General features: G+C 41.2%; 1 protein-coding gene across 7 annotated transcripts in view; it reads left to right on the plus strand.

Annotated features, from left to right (window-relative positions):
* The window catches only part of PUM1 (pumilio RNA binding family member 1), a 56609-nt gene extending 34751 nt beyond the window's left edge, over positions 1-21858 (plus strand). For all 7 annotated transcript variants that reach the window (XM_075195895.1, XM_075195898.1, XM_075195899.1 and 4 more), the window contains exons 17-22: positions 200-334; positions 9711-9848; positions 10041-10166; positions 10743-10864; positions 18817-19009; positions 20246-21858. In XM_075195895.1, the coding sequence (XP_075051996.1) occupies positions 200-334; positions 9711-9848; positions 10041-10166; positions 10743-10864; positions 18817-19009; positions 20246-20377 (846 nt within the window). In that variant the 3' untranslated portion in view covers positions 20378-21858. The remainder of the gene's footprint in view (positions 1-199; positions 335-9710; positions 9849-10040; positions 10167-10742; positions 10865-18816; positions 19010-20245) is intronic.
* The last annotated feature ends 1985 nt before the right edge of the window (positions 21859-23843 follow it).

Here is a 23843-nt window from a genome sequence, read left to right on the forward strand (position 1 = left end):
CAACTTGCTTTTGCTGTATAAAAGTTATAAAAGTAATCGATTTAAAACAATTGTATTGTAAAATAATTAGTCAATGTAAAAATACTTCAGGTCATGTTGACTAGCTTACTATTTGATTATGTGAATGTATATTGAGAGTGTAAAAGGTTAGTCACCAGACTACAATTGGACATTTAAATTACCACTGTTAACTTTGCAGTTCGGAAGCCTAGAACAGAAGCTGGCGCTAGCAGAACGAATTCGTGGACATGTCCTCTCCCTAGCTCTGCAGATGTATGGTTGTCGGGTGATTCAGAAAGCGCTGGAGTTTATCCCACCTGACCAACAGGTTATTGTAAGTAAACCTATCACAACCTGTTGCACTTTTCTGAGGTGCTTTCTAATCTACATACCAAATCAGCAGTAGCTTAAAGTAAATACTTGATCTATCTATTGCATTGTCTGGCTGTATGGGTTGTAAACCTATTAAACCAGTCGGATGACCCACCAGCAGTCTAAAACTTTTTGATATTCCTGAAGCTCAACTGAATCTCTAGAGACCTCATAACAAAGCTATCCTGAAGTACATAACTTAACTTTAATACTGTTATTACTCTGATTTTATTTAGTTTGTTCTTAATTGTCTAAAATAGACAATTCTAATTATGTATATAATTAGATTTATGCACCCCATCCAATAAATAAGTTGAATGTTTAAATTTCATATACAGCGGGTGAAATAAGTATTAAACACCAACATTTTTCTCAGTAAATATATATTTATTGTAGTTATTATAATGAAATTTACACTAAATGTCAGCATCGACCCTTGCATTTCACACATGCAAAGAAATCAAACCATAGATGTCCATAATTTAAGTTTTGTGTAATAATGTAAAATGACACAGGGAAAAAGTATTGAACACATGAAGATGGAGAAAGGGAGGTTTAAGAAGACCTGGAAAGCCAAGACACCAGCTGAAATCTATTAGAAAGCAATCCTGCCAGCTGGTTCAGCCACCACTGATGGCCTATAAACAGGTGTCTCATTGCGAAGGTGTCACACAAGAAACATCTCATGATGTGTAAAAGCAAAGAGCTTTTTTCAAGACCTTCGCTACCTTATTGTTGGAAAACATACTGATGGCATTGGTTACAGATGCTGAATGTTCCAGTGAGCACTGTTAGGGCCATAATCCGGAAGTGGAAAGAACATCATTTCACCATAAACCGACCACGACCAGGTGCACCTCGCAAGATTTCTGACAGAGGAGTAAAAACAATTATCAGAAGAGTTGTCCAAGGACCACTTGTGGAGAGCTTTAGAAAGATCTGGAATTGGCAGGTCTTTCAAAGAAAACAATAAGTAATGTACTCAACCGCCATGGCCTGTATGTATGCTCACCATGCAAGAATCCTTTGCTAAAGAAAAAACATGTTGAAGCTCCTTTAAAGTTTGCTGCACAACATTTGGACAAGCCTGTGAAATACTGGGAGATTATAGTGTGGTCAGATGAGAGGAAAATTGAATTCTTTGGATGTCATAATATACACTATGTTTGGAGGAGAAATGCACTGCACATCCACCCAAAACACCATACCGACAGTGAAGTTTGGAGGTGGGAACATCATGGTGTGGGGCTGGTTTTTTTATTTTTGCACACGGTACTGGTATACTGCATATACTTGAAAGGAGGATGAATGGAAAAATATACCGAGACATTCTTGATAATAAATATGCTGCCATCTACCAGGATGGTGAAGATGAAACAAGGGTGAACATTTCAGCTAGACAATGATCCCAAACACACAGCCAAGGACACTCTCAGTTGGTTACAGAGAAAGAAAATAAAGCTGCTAGAATAGCCCAGCCAATCACCTGACTTGAATCCAGTTGAAAATCTATGGAAAGAACTAAACATCAGAGTTCATAGAAGAAGCCCACAGAACCTTAAAGATTTGAAGGCTTTGAGTTGAAGAATGGGGCAAAATCACACCTGAGTAATGCATGCGACTAGTTTCTCCATACAGGAGGTGTCTTGAAGATGTCATTACCAACAAAGTCTTTTTGTACAAAGTATTAAATATATTTAAGGAAGTGTGTTCAATACCTGTGTCATTTCACATTATTACACAAAACTTAAATTATGGACATCTATGGTTTGATTTCTTTGCATGTGTGGATTGCAAGGATTGTTGCTGACCTTTGGTGTAAATTTCATTACAATAGCCACATTAAATATATATTTACTGAGAAAAATGTTGATGTGTTCAATACTTATTTCTCTTTCATCCAGTCTGGGGGACACTCCTTACCATGGGTTGTGGAGGGAGCTTTGGGGAGTTGGCACCTAACTAGTTAACTTTAGTACTGCCAACAGACCCCTCCCTTCTACAATCCCCCTGCCCCCTCTTGTTCAGTTTTTTTTTAGGTGCCCGTGAGTTGGGCAGTGTTAATGTACTGCTAGTAATTTTTTCTTTTATTCCAGTTACTTTCTTTGAAAAATTTATTTTTTAACAGGTGGCAGCGCTGGTGTGTGTTCTGCTATAGAGAACACACACAGCAGAACAGCGGCAGGCACTCCCCTGCTCAGATGAGAGACAGCGGCTCTCACTGACAGGGATGGACAGAATGGGTGCCTGAATTTGGAGTGACAAGCGGTCTCACCGGACCGCTGTCACTCCTGGAGCCTCCCCGATAACCGGCGCTGCCACTGCAGGCATAGAGCGCCGGTTATCGGATATCTATTATAGCGGTGGCCATCTTGGATCCGGATCAAGAAGGGGAAACAGCGCTATTAAGGAGAGGAGGAAGGGGGCTATACCAGGATCCCCCCTTATGCATAGATCTCCATTACTCGGCCACATTAACCCCGTTTTTTTTCCCGGATTTGGAGCTGCAGGGACAGCATTACTGAAGAGGGGGGGGGAGCTAAGACATAGAGCTCACCCCCCTCCTTCCGGAGAGAGATGGTCTGTCCCAGTCTTCTGGCGCCAAGGAGAAGCCCGGGAAGAGAGAGATCAGAGCTGAGGGAGCAGACACCAGGATACTGCTGCTGGACTTCTCCCCTATAAGTATTGATTTATTTAAACACGTATTCTGTACTGCTGTGTACAAGTGGGCTAGTAGGGGTTATTTTATAGTCACCTACTTGCTTATGTTTTTTGTGTTTACATTTTTTTTTTACAAGTACAGCTTTTATGTATAGATTGGTTGATTACTTGTAGTTCACTTCTCTCTCTCCACACATTATATATATCTCTCTCTCTCTACTCGGCTAAATTTAACAATTTTAGTCTGTGTTTGGTGTGCCTTCCTTTATTAAGAAATGTCAGATAAGGGAAAGGGCCCTATTGCAAAATATTTTACATGTTCTAAATGTCATGTTAAATTACCTAATGGCCAGAAGGACCCGTTGGCGCTATGCTCTGCCTGCGAAGCAGAGGTCCCATCTGCGCAAACCCAGCAGGTGTCAGCCCCACCGACTGAGGAACCGGCCTGGGTGGCCTCCCTATCACAGTCTGTTTCCTCTTTAGCTCAGATGGTTTGCCAAGCCAATCAGTTGTGGTCTAGTGTTGTAACCTCGGTGGCCAATAATCCTAGTACACAGCTGGGCCTCCCTACTGCCACAGGTTCTATTGGAGCCTCTATGCCAGGGCCTTCCTCTTTACAGACGGACCAGGCCTCTGTTCCCACAGAACCGCCATGGTCCACAGCAGTTAGAAGGGGTTTGGATAAGCTGAACCAGTTACTTGAATCCCCTAACATCCCGCCTTCTAAAAGAAAGCGTCATAGGTCGGATAACCCCCTTATGGTCCTTTCAGACTCAGAGGAGTTTTCAGAAGAAGGGGAAATTAATTCTGGTCCTGACCAGGTTCAACCTTTTGAGTCAGGAAGAAAGTTCTAAAAGCCAATTTATTAATGATTTGGTTTTGGCAGTAAGACAAGCTTTGGACTTCCCAGAACCGGAGGAGCCTATTCCTAGAGATAGAAGTCTCTTTAAGAAGGCCAAAAGAAAGGCTAGCCGTTTTCCACCTTCTGTAGAGCTTAAGGATATTGCTGAAGGAGCCTGGAAACAGCCTGATAAAAAGTTCTCTGTACCTAAAAGATTCTCCTCCCTGTATCCGTTACAGGAGGAAGATACGGCACGCTGGGAGACTATTCCAAAGGTCGATATTTCAATTGCCCGATTGGCCAAACACACCTTACTCCCAACGGGTTCAGCATCATTGCAGGATGCCAATGATCGTAGGGTAGAATCTCAGCTGAAATCTATATTTGCAGCTGCGGGTTCTTCCTTTAGACCCACATTTGCTTCAGCTTGGGTGGCTAAAGCCATGGAAACATGGGCAGACCAGTTAGCAGAGGCCTTACAGGACTCTGACTTACTCCCCCTGGCTTTGCATTTAAAGGAGGCATCGGGGTACCTTTATGAGGCGGCCCAGAATACTGCAGCTGTTTCATCTTCTATCCAGGCTGCATCTATTTCTGCAAGAAGGACGTTATGGCTGAAATCCTGGGAAGGGGATGCGGAATCAAAAAAGTTTAGTGGCAATCATTCCTTTTTCTGCTGCAGGTTTGTTCGGCCCGGAATTGGATACCCTGATCGCACAGGCAACGGGGGGCAAAAACAATTCCTTGCCGGTATTCCCTAGTAGGAGCCGTAACCCTCGGGTCAGTTCCTTTCGCCAGCCCTTTCGGGGGACTTCCTTACCTAGGGGTCAGTCCTTCAGAGGCAGGCATCCCAATTCTCGGGGCTCCTCTGCCAGGGGGAGATCCTCGTTTGCAGGTAGGCGTCATACTCCCAAGACCCAGGAGAAGCCTGCATCCTGACGTCCACCCTGTTCCTTTGGAGGGGGTGCCTGTGGGGGGACGTCTGTCTTTGTTTCAAGAACAATGGACAGCGTCCTCTCCAGATCCTTGGATTCGGGGCATTATATCAGAGGGGTACAGGATAGACCTATTGGGCGCAGCTCCACATCGTTTCTTCTTGACCCCGTTACCCCGAGATCCATCAAGACGCCAGGCAATACAGGATTGTGTCGCCTCTCTTCTTTCTCAGAGAGTTATCAGCAGGGTCCCAAACTACCAGAAAGGACAGGGCTTCTATTCAAACCTGTTTCTGGTCAAGAAGCCGGACGGCTCCTTTCGGCCCATCTTAAACTTAAAAGGCCTCAATGTGCACTTAAGGGTGGACAAGTTTCGGATGGAATCCTTGAGGTCAGTGATAAACGGCTTAAAGAATCAGTTTTTGGCATCCATAGATATAAAGGACGCTTGCCTCCACGTTCCCATTTGGATCCACCATCAATCCCTCCTGAGATTCACAGTGGGATCCTCCCACTATCAGTATCGGGCCCTCCCATTCGGCCTCTCCACAGCGCCAAGGGTTTTTACGAAGATCATGTCAGTTATGGCAGAATGTCTTCACCTACAGGGAGTTCAGGTAGTACCTTATTTGGACGACCTGCTCATCAAATCTTCCTCGGAGACTGGCTTAAGGCATCACTTATCCCTCTCCTTGGCGGTTCTTGAGGGCCATGGATGGCTAATAAACCTAAGAAAATCTCAGATGATCCCGTGTCAACGCATGGTTTTCCTAGGGCTCATTATGGACACCAGTCAGCAAAAGGTATTCCTGCCCGTCAGAGAAGATCAGTTCTATTCAGAGTATAACAACTCAGGTCTTGACTTCTCCCAACCCCTCAATGCACTTGTGCATGCGGTTGCTGGGAAAGATGGTAGCCTCCTTCGAGACCCTTCCATTCGGTCGAGCTCATTCCCGATGTTTTCAGTGGGATCTATTAAGCAAATGGTCGGGATCCCACCTACACTTGGATCTCCAGAAAATATCTCTATCCCCAAGGACGATAGAATCACTCCAGTGGTGGCTAGTCCTGGATCACTTGAGGGTGGGCAGGTCCTTCGCTCCATGCTCATGGATCATAGCCACGACGGACGCCAGCCTAAAAGGTTGGGGGGCGGTAATCCTGCACCTCCGACTCCAGGGACTTTGGTCGGTTCAGGAAGCAGCCTTATCTATCAATGTGCTGGAGCTGAAGGCTATTCTTTTAGCCCTCCGGGGGGCCCAGTCCCTCCTCCAGAACCACCCGGTCAGAGTCCAGTCCGACAATGCTACAGCCGTGGCATAGGTCAACAGGCAGGGAGGAACCAAGAGTGTAGCTGCAATGAAGATTGCCGCTCAAATTTTGGTTTGGGCAGAACAATGTGTCCCTGCCATCTCCGCAGTTTTCATTCCAGGAATAAGAAATTGGGAGGCCGACTACTTAAGTCGAAACCAGATGATGCCGGGGGAGTGGTCACTCCATCCGGAAGTTTTCCAGTCCCTGGTTCAGAGGTGGGGTCTTCCGGACCTGGATCTCATGGCCTCCAGACACAACAGAAAGGTTCACAGGTTCGGCGCAAGGGCAAGAGACCCCTTAGCGGTGGCAGTGGACGTCATGACGATGTCATGGGAATTCAGGTTGGGATACCGATTTCCTCCGATTCCCATGCTTCCTCGGGTACTCAGACGAGTAAGTGAGGGGGGTCTGCCAGTAATTCTGATAGCTCCCTCATGGCCGCGCCGAGTCTGGTACGCGGACATAATTTCTATGGCGGAAGGACGAGGAATTCCTCTTCCATCTCGAGACGACCTGCTTCTGCAGGGTCCCTTCCGGCACCAGAATTTACCTCAGCTCAGTTTAACGGCATGGCTGCTGAAGCCAGCCTCTGGAGGGCTAGAGGTTTTTCCCCCAGAGTAGTAGACACTTTAATGCGAGCCAGAAAGCCAGTTTCAGCTCGCATATATCATCGGATTTGGAGAGCTTACATCAGATGGTGCGAAAATAGGACATGTCACTCGTCTTCCTTTCGTCTCCCTTGCTTGTTGGCTTTCCTTCAGAATGGCCTGGAGGCAGGGCTTCGATTAGGTTCCCTTAAAGTTCAGGTATCGGCTCTTTCAGTGTTTTTTCATCTGAAACTAGCGGATTTACCAGATATCAGGACTTTCCTTCAGGGAGTCCTGCATATTCAACCTCCCTATGTTCCGCCTACAGCACCATGGGATCTTAACCTGGTGCTGGATATGCTTAAAGGACCTCCCTTTGAACCTTTAATTGGCACAGATTTGAAATGGTTGACCTGGAAGGTCCTCTTTCTTTTGGCTATTGCATCTGCGCGTAGGGTGTCGGAACTAGGAGCTCTGTCTTGACCGGGAACCATATTTGGTTTTCCACGACGACAGAGCGGTGTTGAGAACCCTTCCTTTCTTCGTTCCTAAGGTAGTTTCGGCCTTTCACCTGAACCAGGAAATTGTAGTTCCGGTCTTTTCATCTACTTCCCATTCGGATCAGCAATCTATGGAAAAGTTAGATGTGGTTAGGGCTCCACGCATTTATGTCAAAAGAACTTCTCTGATTAGACGTACCGATTCTCTATTTGTTCTTTATGATGCCAATAAGAGAGGCTGGCCAGCCTCTAAACAGTCCATTGCAAGATGGATTACGGCAACCATTAAACAGGCTTACATAAGGGCTAACCGTCCTGTGCCGGAGAGACTAACTGCACATTCCACCAGATCGGTAGGGGTGTCGTGGGCAGCAAGAAATGGGGCTTCTGCAGACCAGCTTTGCAGGGCAGCCACCTGGTCTTCTGTCCATACATTTACAAAATTTTACCAGTTTAATGTATTTGCATCCACTGATGCAAATTTCGCTCGTAGTGCTTTACGAGCGGGATTTTCAGAGTAGTCCCACCCTTAGGGGGCTGCTTTAGAACGTCCCCATGGTAAGCAGTGTCCCACAGACTGGATGAAAGAGAAAAGAGGATTTATGTACTCACGTTAAATCCGTTTCTCTGATTCTGTCTGGGGGACACTGCGATCCCTCCCTTCTGCTTTTCTTCTGTGTGCTCTTGTTTGACTGGCCTTTACTCCTTGGGTTTTTTAATTACCTGAACAAGAGGGGGCAGGGGGATTGTAGAGGGGAGGGGCCTGTCGGCAGTACTAAAGTTAACTAGTTAGGTGCCAACTCCCCAAGCTCCCTCCACAACCCATGGTAAGCAGTGCCCCCCAGACGGAATCGGAGAAACGGATTTAACGTGAGTACATAAATCCTCTTTTCCGCTGTAGTTGCATACAGAGGTCCATTTGATACCAGTTTTCACTCATCCGTTTAAGAGAAGTTTCGTATCGCTACTCTGCAGTTGGTTTAACCTATTCCACTATTAAACTGTCTGTGGCTTGCTGGTTGTCTCCACCCCTCACATCATGCGGTTCCCCTGCCACATGCCGCCCTGTTCTCCCTAACCTGATTACTGGAGTGGACCACTGACTATCTCCCACAAAATCACCCCACTCTGCTCATGAAACACTCGGTGCTGCAGTGAACATTTCAATCTGATTGCCCCACTTCACAACTGGGGGACACATGGGCAAACAGGAGATTTAGAACAGTAGCAAAGTGCTGGTAAGTGAAGTGCACAAAAACCAAAACAAACTGGTGGGGTACATTCAAGGGGAAAACTTTCATGGGCGGGGGGCAAAGGCCAAGGACAACTATAGGGCTTGGAGACCCTTTTTCTTGTGTTTGGAATCTCATTTTACAACAGTTGTAACAATGACTGTAGCAATACAAAGACTCCCAATCCTATGTTAATTTTTGCCATTGTTTCAGGGGTTGGCCAAAAATGTATTTATACTTTATTAATATTATTATTTTTTATTATTATTATTTACCAATTTGTGTAATAGCTGTTAGAAAGATAGATAAATTTAATTGTTCATCTTAAAAATCTAGATTTTTCATAGTTATTAACCTAGTGTTTGTTTAAATTTGTTTGACAGCCTAATCTCATTTGATTAAGAGTATTTTTAAATCTGTAGTCACTGCCACATGTATGGTACGTGTAATAAATTTAAATTGCTATGTCTCATGTTACTGGATGCACTGCACAAAATTTGGGGTAAAAGTAAAGTGAATAGCTAGTTCGTCATCAATAAAGGTTACTTATTAAATGTTTATGAACGGAACACTTGGGGGTTAATTTATCAAACTGCAAGTTTCCTGTGGGTTTGAAAAATTGGAGATGTTGCCTATAGCAACCAATCAGATTCTAGTTATCATTTTGTAGAATGTACTAAATAAATGGTAGCTAAAATCTGATTGGTTGCTATAGGCAACATCTCCTTTTCAAATCCACTGGAAACTCGCAACTTGCTAAATTTGCTCCTTAGGGGGGGGGGGGATTATAATTCCCCCCCAAAGTAGCGCCGCGATATGTCCATTACAATCATAATGGTAAATTTAACCCGGCTTGAGCTGCGAGCAAAAAGCCGGCATTGAAACCACCGTAATAATGGTAATAGTGCGCAGATCATGTAACTTTTTATAGTAATGTGGTCAATTGAATTTCCCCCTTTTTGAGTTTTTTTAAATTAACAATCAATCTGTATTAAATCTATACTAGGGCAATTTATATTAAAGAACATTTGGTAGTTACACTAAGACAGTCTATAATTTAAAAAAGTTTCACTAGTTTAGAACAGATACCATGACTTCAGAAAGTAGCGTGAAGGCTTTTGTGTACAAGTTCATGGAGGGGTAAAATACAGTGTTTGCCCACCCAACAGAAATCGGAAGGGGGGGCCGTGCAACTGCCCACTCTGCTCCACACCCCTGGGTACATTCAGTGTGCATTATTTAATGTGCCTATCATCACTTTATTGCAGAATGAAATGGTTCGGGAGCTGGATGGTCATGTATTGAAATGTGTGAAGGACCAAAATGGAAATCATGTTGTACAGAAGTGTATAGAGTGTGTCCAACCACAGTCTCTGCAATTCATCATTGATGCCTTCAAGAGTCAGGTTTGTGTGAGCTATAGAGATAACAATTTGGTGCAGTTTATGGATGATTTTGGGACATTTGCAAAAACCGTTTTAATGGTTTTAGAGCTTTTTTTCTTGTTTTTATTTGTATTTGTTTTTTTTTATTTTTTTATTTTAAGCAATCACTATGTGACCATTGCTAGGCTCACCAAGGATTAATTAATTTTGCAGGTGTTTGCACTTTCCACACATCCGTATGGCTGCAGAGTTATCCAGAGGATTCTGGAGCACTGCCTTCCTGAGCAAACCCTGCCTATTCTGGAGGAGCTGCACCAGCACACGGAGCAGTTAGTACAGGTAAATGACAATAGATTTGCTAATAGCATAGCAAAACCTGTGCACCATTTGTTTAATGTAACAATACAATCCATATGAGTGTCATTTTATAATGCAGAGTGTAAGTACATAGTGGAAAATGTTTTACATCCGGTTGGTTTTGAGCTCACATTACTGCTCTGTATAGTGTATCCCCCTTATGTTATCAAATTCAGTTTGTGGCTTTCTGTTTGCCTCCATTCTCCTCCCTGCGTCATGATTCTAACTGTCAAATGCAGCATTTTCCATCACAATCCTAATTAATGCGCGCAGCCATGTCCTGAAATCTTTGAGCTGCTGTGAGCATGCCATTAGTGATTGGCTACAGGTTGTTCTGTCCCTGCACATATCAAAACTGAGGACATGGAGAGAATGCAGATTGATAACATAAAGATGCTCTGATCTTAGTCAATCCCACATTAAATTTGCACATTGCATGAACAGCAGTAAAAAATATGATCCCATTATGTGTGTCTTGAATGCCTGTAATATTTGATTTGGTACGCAATTTCTTCTCCTGTTTCTAATTCTGTCTCCTGTGTCTAATTCTGATCGCAGGATCAGTATGGGAACTACGTCATACAACATGTTTTAGAACATGGCCGACCGGAAGACAAGAGTAAAATTGTTGCAGAGATTCGGGGCAATGTCCTGGTTCTGAGTCAGCACAAGTTTGCTAGGTACGTCTTCCTCGAAACATGTCGTGTTTCATGGTCCTTTGAAATGTACTTTGAAATTGATAGTGAAAAAGTATCACACTTGCAAGCCTGATGCTGTGTTTTGTTTTTTTTTAAAATTCTTCTGGCTTTAAAATGTACTACCCTGTAAATGGGTTATTTACGGATGTGTGCGGAATATTTGTATATTGATCTGTCGGCAATGGAAATTCTAACTGAGTCCCATAAAACATTTCTAATTTGCTCATTTTTACTTTTTACAATGCTTAGTTATGTGGATGTTACAGTAAGATACTGCATGTGGCCTTCAACCATTCACTTGATTTGAGTTCTAAAATGTATATATGTATATTTATAATCTCACTGATTTAAACCCCTTGAGTACCAAATTTTAGTTTAGTGTTATTGTTGGCTTGTATTCCCTGTTTTTATTAGGTTTTTTTGCACCTGGGCATTTGTATCTTTTTGTAAAAGTTGCTTATGCTATGAAAGATTTTCAGAGCAAAAAGGGTTACTGGCTGAAATAGCCAGTATCTCTGCTTTTTGCTCTGAAAATGATATCTATTTTTTTATCTCTTTTAGAAGTAGAATAAATGGTGCTGAGAGAATGTAATAAACTAGAGAACTTGTGCTTTAAGCTTGGACTCTACTTTTGTTTTTGATCAGTTTGTGATGAGTCAATTGAAATCTATCGGTGAAAATGTTTAGACAAACAGATTGAGCTCTACTATTGAGTTGCCAAATTTTTTTTAAGGGGTCTGAATGATTTTTTTTTTTTCATTGATAAGAAATATCTTTTAATTGTATACAAAGCATCCCACAGTGTTAAGAAAAGGCCAAATGTCAACTAATGTGGTAGTTTGTGCAATTAAAAATAAATGTTGACTTTAGCAGATGGACTTCATCTGCTGTGGCAGAGTTTTCTGGAAAATGTTGCTGAGTTTCTTGTATTTCAGTTCAGCCTGTAGGCTTAATGTTGGAGGCTTACAGATTCTCTATAGGCAGAAGAGTTGTATCTGTTGCCAGTTAGAAGTATATTGTCAATTTAAAAAAAACAAAAAATGAAATCTCTGTTACTTGTTACCGGTGATATTTTTGTATTTAGTGTTGGATGAGTTATTTACTAGATAGGTGTTAAAAAAGCATAGCTTTTTAGTGGTGGTTTGATTTGTTTTGTGCAGTTCAGTTACAAAGGTGTTTGTTTGTTTGTTTTTTTAGGGGGGTGAGTGCATTAGTGTGTTGCTGTGTGTATATTTCTATAGCTATAGATTTTAAATAACAGTGTAAAAAAAGATAGTGCACCCTTTTAACTTCTTGTTTTGTGTTTTGTGTTTAGTTTTTTGTTTTTTTACATATCCAGGCATGATTATCAATTAACTAGTCCTCACCAAATCTTAAAATATTACAATTATTACCGATATTACGTGGCCATTAACTCCACAAATATAAGCCAGCATGAGGATACCACCTCCTTTTTGTTTCCATATCTATAAGTAAAGTAACTTGAGGCAGGTGCTACTAATCAAAGGCATGTCATTGTGGTCATCAGGAAGTGCTTCCACCACTATGTAGCAGCAGAACATTTGGCAGTTTAGTCTAGAGCATCCAGGTTTCTGTTAACACTATGCCATGGAGAAAAGATGTGCAATGACCTGACTAAACAACTATGCCTTTCATTGAAAAGTAACAATGAAAAAGTCCCTTCTCTAAAAAAAATAACATTGTAGTATGGATTTGGTTTGCAATGTTTCATCTAAACCATCTCCTCTGGCCTGATGAGAGGAAAGTGGATTACTTTGGGGAAACTACTGCACTGCCTATAGCCTCGAACCTCGTGCCAACCTTCAAGAATGGTGGTGGAGGGGTGATGATTTTGGGTTGTTGTGCAGCTGGATTACCTGGATGTTGCACAATCATTAAGTCCACTATGATCTCCACTTTTATACCACTGTATTCTAGAGGAAAATGTGAGTGTATGTATATATGTGTATGTATATATGTGTATGTATATATGTGTATGTATATATGTGTATGTATATATGTGTATGTATATATGTGTATGTGTATATATGTGTGTGTATATATGTGTGTGTATATATGTGTATGTGTATATATGTGTATGTGTATATATGTGTATGTATATATATATATGTGTATGTATATATGTGTATGTATATATGTGTATGTATATAGATATATAGATATATAGATATATATATTATGTGTGTGTGTGTATATATGTCATATATGTATGTGTGTGTCTGTATAGAGAGAGAGATATTTAACAATTTCCTATAATGATGATATTAGTAGTAATGGGGCCAGCAAATAAATGTTATGCCATACTATTGCCCCCCAATTCAAAGTATATCACATAGTTACAATACAATGTGGGCAACTATGTGGCATGCACAGCAGCTCTGTTTCGGCCATGTTCAGCTGCTTTAGTGAGACAGCAGCGGAGTTCGGTGTGCCAGACAAAAATTGTCCACATCTGGCACGTGTCCCAGGGGTTGCCGACCCCTGAGCTACGCAATTGCAAGGTGGAGAGAGAATTCTGCTCCTGGAAACTTAAGGATAACTTAAAAGAAATAGAAAATGTGGTAATATTAGTCCACACCCCTTATACATAGCATGCCACATTATTCATCTTTAATGCCCAGGTTGTGGTGTCAGGATATGAGTCTCCTACATGTTTTTATCTGTTGCCGAAGAAGTGATAACCCTAGATTATTTACAATATTACACCTTTTGTCTCACCAGTTAGCAATATGTGCCGAGGTTTATACACCCAGCCAACATATAGCATTAGACAAAATCCCTTGTTCACTTCAGAAAGTTTCAAACAGTCCTACATAGATACTATAATTAAACAGTAAGCCAGGATTGAGACCTATTTACAAGCTATGCGAGAGCAGCGGTGCCTACACACATTGCAAGAAAAATGTGAGAATTTGGTATAGTGTATTCACAGCAAAAATCTGACCTTTTCACTTACCTACTTGCCCAAAAGTATGTTCCAATAAAGCCAAAGTAAATACTTTTCTCTTTCATCAATCTGGGGGTCACTGCTACCATGGGGGTGAGTGAGGTGGGAGTAGGAGTTGGCACATAACTAGTTACTTGTGAGCTGCCGACAAACACTTCCCCCTGCCAACCCCTCAGTTTAAGTTAGGTACCCAAAGGAGTTGGGCTTGTTTTTCTGACAGTGAATTATATTCACTGTATACATGTAGATTTTATTTTTATGTTATGTTATCGTTTTATTTGGTTTTAGGAAGGAGTGTGCTCAGTTTATAACAGAGCACACTCGTTTGAATGAGAAGCACCTTTCAGAGGAGAGCCGGGCGATTCTCACTGAAAGGAGGGATATTTTTCTTTTAAACAGAGAGCTTCTCTAGCAGTGAGACAGGTGGCTTAGCAAGCTGCGGTCACACTGCAGATTCAGAATACCGACGCTGCCCGCAGGGCATGGAGCGCCGGTACTCTGTGCAGCACGAACAGCTGCCATTGGAAGAGACCAAGTTCCCCCCTCAGTGAAACGAGGGGGGAAACTTGACGCTGCTGCCGGCAGAACGCAGGAGGCTCTGGAAAGGTGACTCTGCTTAGTTTAAAAGCAGAGATCGCCTGGCTGCAAATCGGCAGGATTTGATGGCAGCACTTGTAGAGAGAAGCCTTGATGAAGGGACAGTTGAATATAGAACTCCTCCGTAGCAAAGGGAAGAATGGAACAGTCCAAGACGCCAAGCTAGCCCGGGGAAACAAGTATCCTGGTCACTGCTGGCTTCATCACTGCAGTGCAGAGCTGTTGACAGGCTTCTCCCTCTCGGTTACTTAGTCTAGAAGGAAGGCTAAGTACCATAAATTATTTTTTATATACTCCCTATATTGTAGATAGGATGTATTAGAATATTGTTGTGAACATATATATATATATATATATATATATATATATATATATATATATATATATATATATATATATTTATATATAATTTATTGGTGGGGCATATATGTTATATGTGAGAGCAAGTATCTAAATAGCCATATACTATCTTTTGACTTTGAAATAGATCAGTTAGTAACTTCTGATCATTTCTGTGTGTGCCTGGTTGTTATTTGGCTGTACTGTGTTGCCTTAAAAAATGTCTGAAAAAGGTAAAGCACCCAAGGCCAAATACTATACTTGTTCCAAGTGTAATACTAAACTGGCTAGTGAGCACCAGGAACCAGGGGCTCTCTGTAATGACTGCGTTGGGGCTTCCAGGGCAATGCAGTCACAAGCTAGTGCCGTACTTCTAACAGAAACTCCAGCGTGGGTGGCTGCCCTGACGCAGGGGGTTGGTACTTTGGTACAGTCGCTTTCTAAGCTCTCAGAAATTCCAGCGGTGGCAGCGTCTCTCCCTTCAACTCCTGGAACTGTAACCTCTCAATTCAGAGGTGGTCATGGGGAATGTAGAGTCTATTTCTTTAGGACTAGTAGTGAACCAGCCTGGTCCACTTCATTAGTCAGGCGTATAGATCGGTTGAGCCGATTTCTAGAGAGTGCGAGGCATTTGCCCATAAACAAGAGACATAGATCAGCTAATCCACTTCTGGCTCTTTCGGACTCTGAGTCCTCTACCACTTCACCTTCCTCTTCTGAGGACCTCTCAGATTCTGCACAGGTGGACTCAGAGGACAAGATATTCACCTGCGGGTAGTTTCATTTCGAATGGAATTCCTGAGATCTGTCATCAACGGATTGGAGGCAGGTCAGTTCATGGCGTCAATAGATATTGGCTCTTCATCTGAGACTTCAGGGGCTCTGGTCTCTCCAAGAGTCATCTCTCCCCATAAATATTCTGGAATTAAAAGCCATGTTGAGAGCATTGCAGGGAGCACAGCTAATCCTGCAATAATTTCCGGTTCATCTTCAGTCCAACAATGCCACGGCATTGTCGTACGTAAAGAGGCAAGGAGGCGCCAGGAGTGCAGAAGCGATGGAGGTGACGTATCTGATTTTCACATGGGCCGAAAAACATGTCCCCGCCAACTCAGCAGTCTTTATTCCAGGCATTCACAACTGGCAAGCAGACTACCTAAGCCGTCACAATGTTCTGCCAGGGGAAAGGGCTCATCATCCGAAGGTCTTTCAGACCCTGGTTGATCGGTGGGGGCTTCCGGATCGAGATCTGATAGCGTCTCGATACAACAGAAAAGTACCAGAGTTTTGCTCAAGAGCAAGATATCCCTTGGCAGTTGCGGTGGATGTGTTGACAATGCCATGGGACTTCAGGTTAGGTTACCTGTTTCCTCCCATTTCCATGATTCCCCGGGTTCTTCGGAGAGTCAAGCAGGCAGGACTGCCAGTCATTCTGGTAGCTCCAGCTTGAGGGTCTGGTATCCGAGATACTTCTGATGGCAGTAGGTCCAGGTCTTCAGTTACCTGTTCGTGAGGACCTGCTACTTCAGGGACCATTCCTGCATCAGGATTTGACCCGGCTGAATTTAACGGCATGGCTTTTCAAGCCAGCCTTTGGAAATCCAGAGGGTTTTCCTCGCGGGTAGTAGATACCCTTATTGGCTAGAAAGCCAATTTCGGCTAGAATATATCACTGTATCTGGCTTACATATATTAAATGGTGTAAGAACAAGGCCTGCAATTCATATTTGTTCCATCTTGCTAGGTTTCTTGTGTTTCTCCAGGATGGCCTAGATGGAGGTCTTCGCCTAGGATCATTAAAAGTACAAGTGTCTGCTCTGTCTGTGTTTTTTCACAGATGTCTGGCAGAAATACCGGATGTTAGGACGTTCTTACCTATATATCCAACCTCCATATGTTCCGCCCACGGCTCCTTGGGATCTTAACTTGGTCCTTAATATGCTTCAGGAGCCTCCATTTGAACCGCTACAGTTGGCAGACTTACGGTTCATAACATGGAAGGTGGTTTTCCTTCTTGCTATTGCCTCAGCCCGGAGGGTTTCCGAGCTGGGGGCATTGTCTTGTCGAGAACCTTACCTGGTATTTCATGATGACAGAGCGGTTCTCAGAACGATTCCATCATTTCTACCTAAGGTAGTTTCTGACTTTCAAGTAAACCAGGAAATAGTAGTTCCGTTGTGTTCACAGAAGACCCTCAGGGGCCTGGAACAGGAACCATGACACTTTTGGATGTGGTCAGGGCTCTACGAATCTATGTCAAGAGGACTTCAAAGATTCGCTGTACAGATTCTTTTTGTCTTGTTTTATTTCACAAGACGTGGTTGGCCAGCTTCTAAGCAGTCTATTGCTAGATGGCTGACCTTAAATATTTAGCAGGCTTATATCAGTGCTAACCATCCTGTGCCAGATCGTATTGTTGCCCATTCTACCCGTTCTGTGGGGGCGTCTTGGGCTGCGCGAAATGGGGCCTCAGCGGATCAGTTATGCAGAGCAGCCACCTGGTCCTCGGTCCATACGTTTACAAAATGTTACCAATGCAATGTCTCTGCGTTGGCAGACGCCAGTTTTGGCTGTAGTGCTTTAGTAAGTCCCCATGGTAAGCAGTGTCCCCCAGATGAATGAAAGAGATAAAAGGATTTATATACTTATGATAAATCTGTTCTCTGATTCCTTCTGGGGGACACTGCGTTCCCTCCCTTCTGCTCTTCTGTTTGTTCTTGGTTGATTGGCCTATCTTCTTTGTGGCTTTATAATTAAACTGAGGACTCAGGGGATGACAGGGGGAGGGGTCTGTTGGAGCTCACAAGTTAACTAGTTATGTGCCAACTCCTACTCCCCCCTCACTCAACCCCATGGTAGCAGTGTCCCCCAGAAGGAATCGGAGAAACAGATTTATCATAAGTATATCAATCCTTTTTTCTCTTGCTCTGTGTCCTTTAGGAAAAGGACTGTTTGATAACCACATTAATGAACAAAATTATTTTAGATGACTTTATATCACACCTATATTTCTTGTACTGTGTGACCTACACTTTATTGCATCCATTTTTACAAAAAAGACAGGAGTTAAAAATTTTCAGGTTCATAATTCATATTCGTAAACATTATCATTATGCATGCCAGACAGAAGTGAGGGGGGATAGTGTTTTGTGAAATTCATAGGGAAAGCGTTTTACAAATATCAAAATGTAAAAATAAGCAGTTATATTAAATCAATTATAACTCATAAAAGTTGTAATTCGCTTGTTATATTCTTATTGCAAGATAACATTAAACTGCTAAAAATATATTCTACTGAAACATGTTTTTATATAGAAACTATTTTGCATGGCTCTTTATAGTGATTTGGATTTCTTTTTATATCAACAGAGCAAGCAATCCATCTATCTTAACATAAATATAGCAAATATAGTTCTCTGTATTGAAGAATAATTGTCTGTTTTTTACTTTTCTGAAAAGATAAAATGGTTAACTCTCAAATGTTCTTCTCTTGGAGGTGCAGTCTCTTCTTTTGTACCAAAATTACTCAGCCCTCCTTTTCTTTTAAATTGTCACTCTAAAGTGAAGAACTCAGCAATGGGCTCGAATAAGTGTGCTGGATTTTAAGTTCTGTGCAATAACATTCACTTTTTGTTTTTGTTGAAAATCGGCATTTTGTGTACAGTATTTTTAGTTTCCAATTTGGACACACAAGGCTGAATACATGTGTCTCTAAACCTGATCATATGTGCATCCATTTATACAGTCCTAAATGTCCCTCTGATTTTTATATATTTTTTTAAATGTTAGAATGTATATTATATATAATTTTAGAATGTTTTTTTTCTTTATCTGATATTTGTAATATAAGTAGATTTAAAGTCGTAAGTACACATTTGGAACATTTTTGTTTTTGAGTTTATTTTCTAATTTCGATTTGCTATCTTTGTTTTTTCAGTGGTACCTCACATAGCTGCATGCATACAGTGACATTGGTGCACTGAACATTTATATTTTTTTTATTTTTTTTATTTTTTTTATCCTGTCACAGCAATGTTGTGGAGAAGTGTGTGACACACGCCTCTCGCACAGAACGGGCAATGCTAATTGATGAAGTTTGTTCGATGAATGATGGGCCTCACAGTGCCTTATACACCATGATGAAGGATCAGTATGCCAATTATGTGGTGCAGAAAATGATCGATGTGGCAGAGCCAGCGCAACGCAAGATTGTCATGCACAAGGTGAGTGAAAGCTCTAAAGGCAGACTTTTTCAAAGGAAGCAAGACTGACTGTTAGCCAAGTACAGATAACTTCGACATGAAAACAAATATTCTAATCAGGCCAAGATTTTTCAAATATAGAGACAGCAGTCTACTGAAACACTGACCAAGTGTACGTTATGTGCTGGTATAGTATGGGTGCCATTCTGATGTTACTAAAGGGGTTGCACTTACTTCTGGGTAAGCTAAATACACAGAGAACCTAGAAAGATTCTGGAGTCCTTTTATGGGCTGTGAATTTCAATTTGAATTGACCTGTACATCTTTAACTGGTTAGGACATATTAACATGTTTCTGTCTAATCCAAGTCAATGTTCTCCTTGATAAAGCTTCTTGCATTTAACAATTATAGTATTTTGCTTTATCTTCTATACTGTGTGACCAACTGTCTCTGCTGTTTCTACATGGATGTCCCAACGCTACCTGAAGTTCAACATGTTCCAAATAGAGCTCCTCTTTTCTCCTCACAATGTCGCTGACTCCCCTCAGTCTCCCAAGATGTTGCCTTGGTGTCACTTACCTTCACTCTCTGCTTTACTCCTCACATCCAGTCTCTCACAGTCCAGTCTCCTCCACCTCAAAACTATTTCTAGAATTCATTCTTTTCTTATCCAAGATGCAGCTATAACATTTTTCCATTCCCTCATCTCCTGCCTTGACTGCTACATCCTCCTACTATCTGGCATTCCAACTGCTCTTCTATCCTGTTTCAACCCATCCTAAATGCATCAGCAAGACTGATGTTCCTTCATTGTGTCTCCCCATTCCCCACACAATCTGCAAGTTCTTACACTAGCTGCCTATATACTCCAGTATTCAATTCAAATTACTCAACATCATTCCATCTTACATCTGAAACCTCATATTGAAGTTCTGTGCCTCGTGCCCTTGAGATCTGCCTCTGAACTGCGCCTCACCTCCTCAGATAACCACCTCTGTCTCACCTACAAGACTTGTCTAGAACCGCTTCCCACCCGTTAAATTCGCTGACACTACCAATCCCTCTCTTGCAACCTTCAAATCTTTAAACACTTTTTGTCTACCTTGTATGTCCCTGTGCTATGTATGCTCTGTATTCCAATAACATATATAACTGAACAAGGTTTTCATGAATGAATATTTGAATGAGCGGTATGAAATGGATGGATGACCCTTCCAAAATGTAACTTAAGCCTCACACCTGTTTGTCTTCCCTAGATCCGACCACACATTGCCACTCTTCGGAAATATACATATGGCAAGCACATTCTTGCCAAACTGGAGAAGTACTACATGAAGAATGGTATGGATCTGGGTCCAATGTGTGGTCCCTCCAATGGCATCATCTAGAAATCTTCCTGAACCCACACTGTATCTTCCCTATTTCTGGGAGATTCAGGGCGTAGCTCTAACCTTTAACCAACCTTTGTAAATGTCTTTAATTTTATTACACCTGACATATTAATTATTATTATTTTTAAAGATCAACTAAACCCTCCCCCACTGTATTTCTGTATAGTATCACTTGTACATATCTTGTACATGTCCTCCCTCCTTGCTGAACGCACTTTCCTCCATTAATGTGCGCAAGCCCATGTGAATAAATTTGCTCGCTACAAAGTCCAAAAGGATACTGAAACTTTTTTAAGCTGAAACACATTGTTCCCCTCACCTTTGTTTATTTTAAAACATGCTTTGATTAACCAGAGTTCTCCATTTCTATACGTACGTTCGTATACATACATTAATTTTTTTTTCTTTTCCAATGAAATTCTGTTTTATTGTGCAGAAAATGAAATCGAGGCAGGTATTAGACTGCCCTTTTTACGACTGTATTTTTGATTTCAAATGAGACTTACTTTAGCATGTCCACCTTAATTCTAGCCCCTATACCCTTTTTTTCGCTTTGTATAAATATGTAGTGTATACTTGATATAGATATTTGCATATATATATAAAACTTTGTAGTATTTTTCTTTTAGTTTTTTTGATGTTTAAAATACAGATGTATCCTGCAGTTAGTGGACATAAACCCTTTTGACTGTAAAATTGTACATTTGTAAAACCTCAGTAATGTAAATGTGAGTTTGAAAATCGACATAACCCCCTTCCTTTTTTGGTAAGAGATAAGAAAAGGTAAAAAAAAAAAAAAAAGAAACTTTAGGCCAAACTGCATTTCCAGAATTCTTCTACAGATATATTGGTCGTGATGTTGTAAATTGTAAATTGTAATTTCTGCCGGGCAAGACAAAACCGCGTTTTTTCCCCTTCTCTTTTTTTAGTTGGTGTTTGATATCTCATTTTACTTTCATTAATTTGGAGAAATGTTAAATTTGCTCTAAATGGGTGAAGAAATCTTTTTAAATCTGCCGACTGCAAATGTTTCAAAGATATGAAATCTATGAACTGAAACGCCCCCATCCAGTTGGAAATCTTGTTAGTAGTTCTTCTTTCCTGTACAGACTATAACGTTTTGTTTTGCATTTTGTCTCACTTGTAAGTTGCTGTAACATATTGTCCACTTAATTCTTTCTTGTTTGAATATACAAATGTAATAGTTAAACGGTGTATATTTACAACAGACCTGAAATCCCTCTTTTTTTTGTGTATATTACAAATGAATTTTTCCAAGCACACTTGTTTAACTGTATGTGTATAATTAAGAATCCCCTTTTCAATTGCCGAATGGAGCAAGGAGGAGGGCAATGGGGAAGGGGCATTATTGGCCCTGTGGATGCTTCTGATTTAGCAATTATTTTTTGTACTTTGTGTAGAATGTCTATAAACGATGTGTGATCTTTATTTTGAAAATTACAGAACTTTGGAATCTCTTTGGTTTGTGTATATGCTCTGTTTTTCTATCAGCACAAACCTCTCATTCACTCATGCAACGACTGACATTTCAACATTACTGTGCAAAGATACACACTTTGCACAATGCATCAAAAGCAACTGTGGTTGGTTAGTTAAAATTAGATTATGGTACAATATAAATACTGTCATTGTTCCAGTTTCATGTGAAAAGAACAAAACAAAAAAAATACTAGTTTAACTTTAGTTCAGACTACGGACGTTAAAGAAAAGAGCGGATGAAATTACAGATGTGGATGAAAGAGCAGATATTGAAAATCTGCGGCGAAAGAAACCTTGGTATAAAGCATACTATAAGATGGGTGAAATGGACAGTATTGCATTCTTGTTCACGGCATATATTTAAATGGAGGTCTAAAATCCAGCTCAAGACCATTCATAAATATAAATCTACCTTCATGCTGGAGACACAATCTTGGTAACTCATGCTAATGAGCAGATAAGATGAACCAATCATTTATTTAAAAAAAAAAATATTCTGTCAAATTTGTTAGGTGATACATTAAATTCAGGATAAGCTCAATACCTTATTCTCCATCATTTAAAATACAGTGGTTACAGGGGACACACTGAAATAATTTAGTTAACACTAAGCAGACTTGTAGCTTGTACAGTTTTGTTTAGCTAGTCACCATAAATGTTCACATATAACCACCACATGTATATGCACAAACCGGCGTATACATTAGTCAAGCTTGTATATTTCAATCTATCCTTTTGTCCATTTCCAAGAAGGTTAGCATGGCTGAATTTTTTAAAATACACATCTTGTTGGTGTTACTATTTAAGGACATTCTTTTCTGGTGCAGAGATACTTCCCACACAAGCTTCACTTTGTAGGGCTAATCCAGATTGCGTTAATTGTAGCATAGTCAACCCTCGGTAATGAGCCCTTGCCTCTAGATGAGGCCTGTCCAACCTGCGGCCCTCCAGATGTTGTGAAACTACAAGTCCCAGCATGCCCTTCCAGCTATCAACTGGTTGTCTACTGGCAAAGCATGCTGGGGCTATTAGTTTCACAACACCTGGAGGGCCGCAGGTTGGACTGCTCTAGATGATGTCTCTTTGTGTACCTGACATAGAAGCACATGTTCACAAACAGGAGAGTGAGGCAAGAGTGCTGGGGCAGTCCAGCTTTCATATGGAGGGATACTGCTGAGTGGAAACAGCCCAACAGTGTGACTTACAGAGGGACAATACATAATAGATGATGGATTGTACCTTGAATTTTAAAATTGAGTTAAGTGGGGTTGTCCCCTTAGTAGTTTATTATTAGTGCTCACCAGACAATACCCTACACTGCGGAAAGAATAAAGTGGGGGGGTTAATGCCCACATCTCTATCTTCCTGGCTTCGGTAAACTCAGTGATACCCCAATTTGTTGCAGTAGGATCTATAGTTTTCAATCATTTATTGTATTATAGTTTGTTGGGATACTCATATTGTTGTTGCACATTTTATGCATTTCATTCAAGACTGTGCAAACTAGCAAAATACTTGTTTTGTTTGTTTGTTTTTTGGTTTGTTTTTTTAAAAAAAACAAAAACAAACCGTATCATTTACATGTGTAGATTTTATTATGAAAAGCTGTGTTGAATCGGGTCTTTCTTACAGATTCAGTTAAACACTGTTTGGGCCTTTTGGGTAAACTTATTTATTTTTTCAGTGACATAAGTTAAAAGTAAGCATTGTATTTTCTGATAATTCAAATGTTGTGAAAAAACAAGGTATTTGTGTGGTTACTGCATAAACAAATTACTGATATAGATGTTTGAATGGGACCAATACAAAAAGTACAAAAATTGGCTCAGCGTTGAAGGGATTGATAAATAAAGTGGTTCTAGTTTTTCTGGAGCCCACTACCCCTCCCCAAAACATCTTACACTGCTGTGTGCACCTGCTGACCACTGTGAATGGAACAGGTGGGACAACTCCTTAAATTCTG

Source organism: Mixophyes fleayi, chromosome 2 (assembly GCF_038048845.1).
Source record: "Mixophyes fleayi isolate aMixFle1 chromosome 2, aMixFle1.hap1, whole genome shotgun sequence".
NCBI lineage: Eukaryota > Metazoa > Chordata > Amphibia > Anura > Limnodynastidae > Mixophyes > Mixophyes fleayi.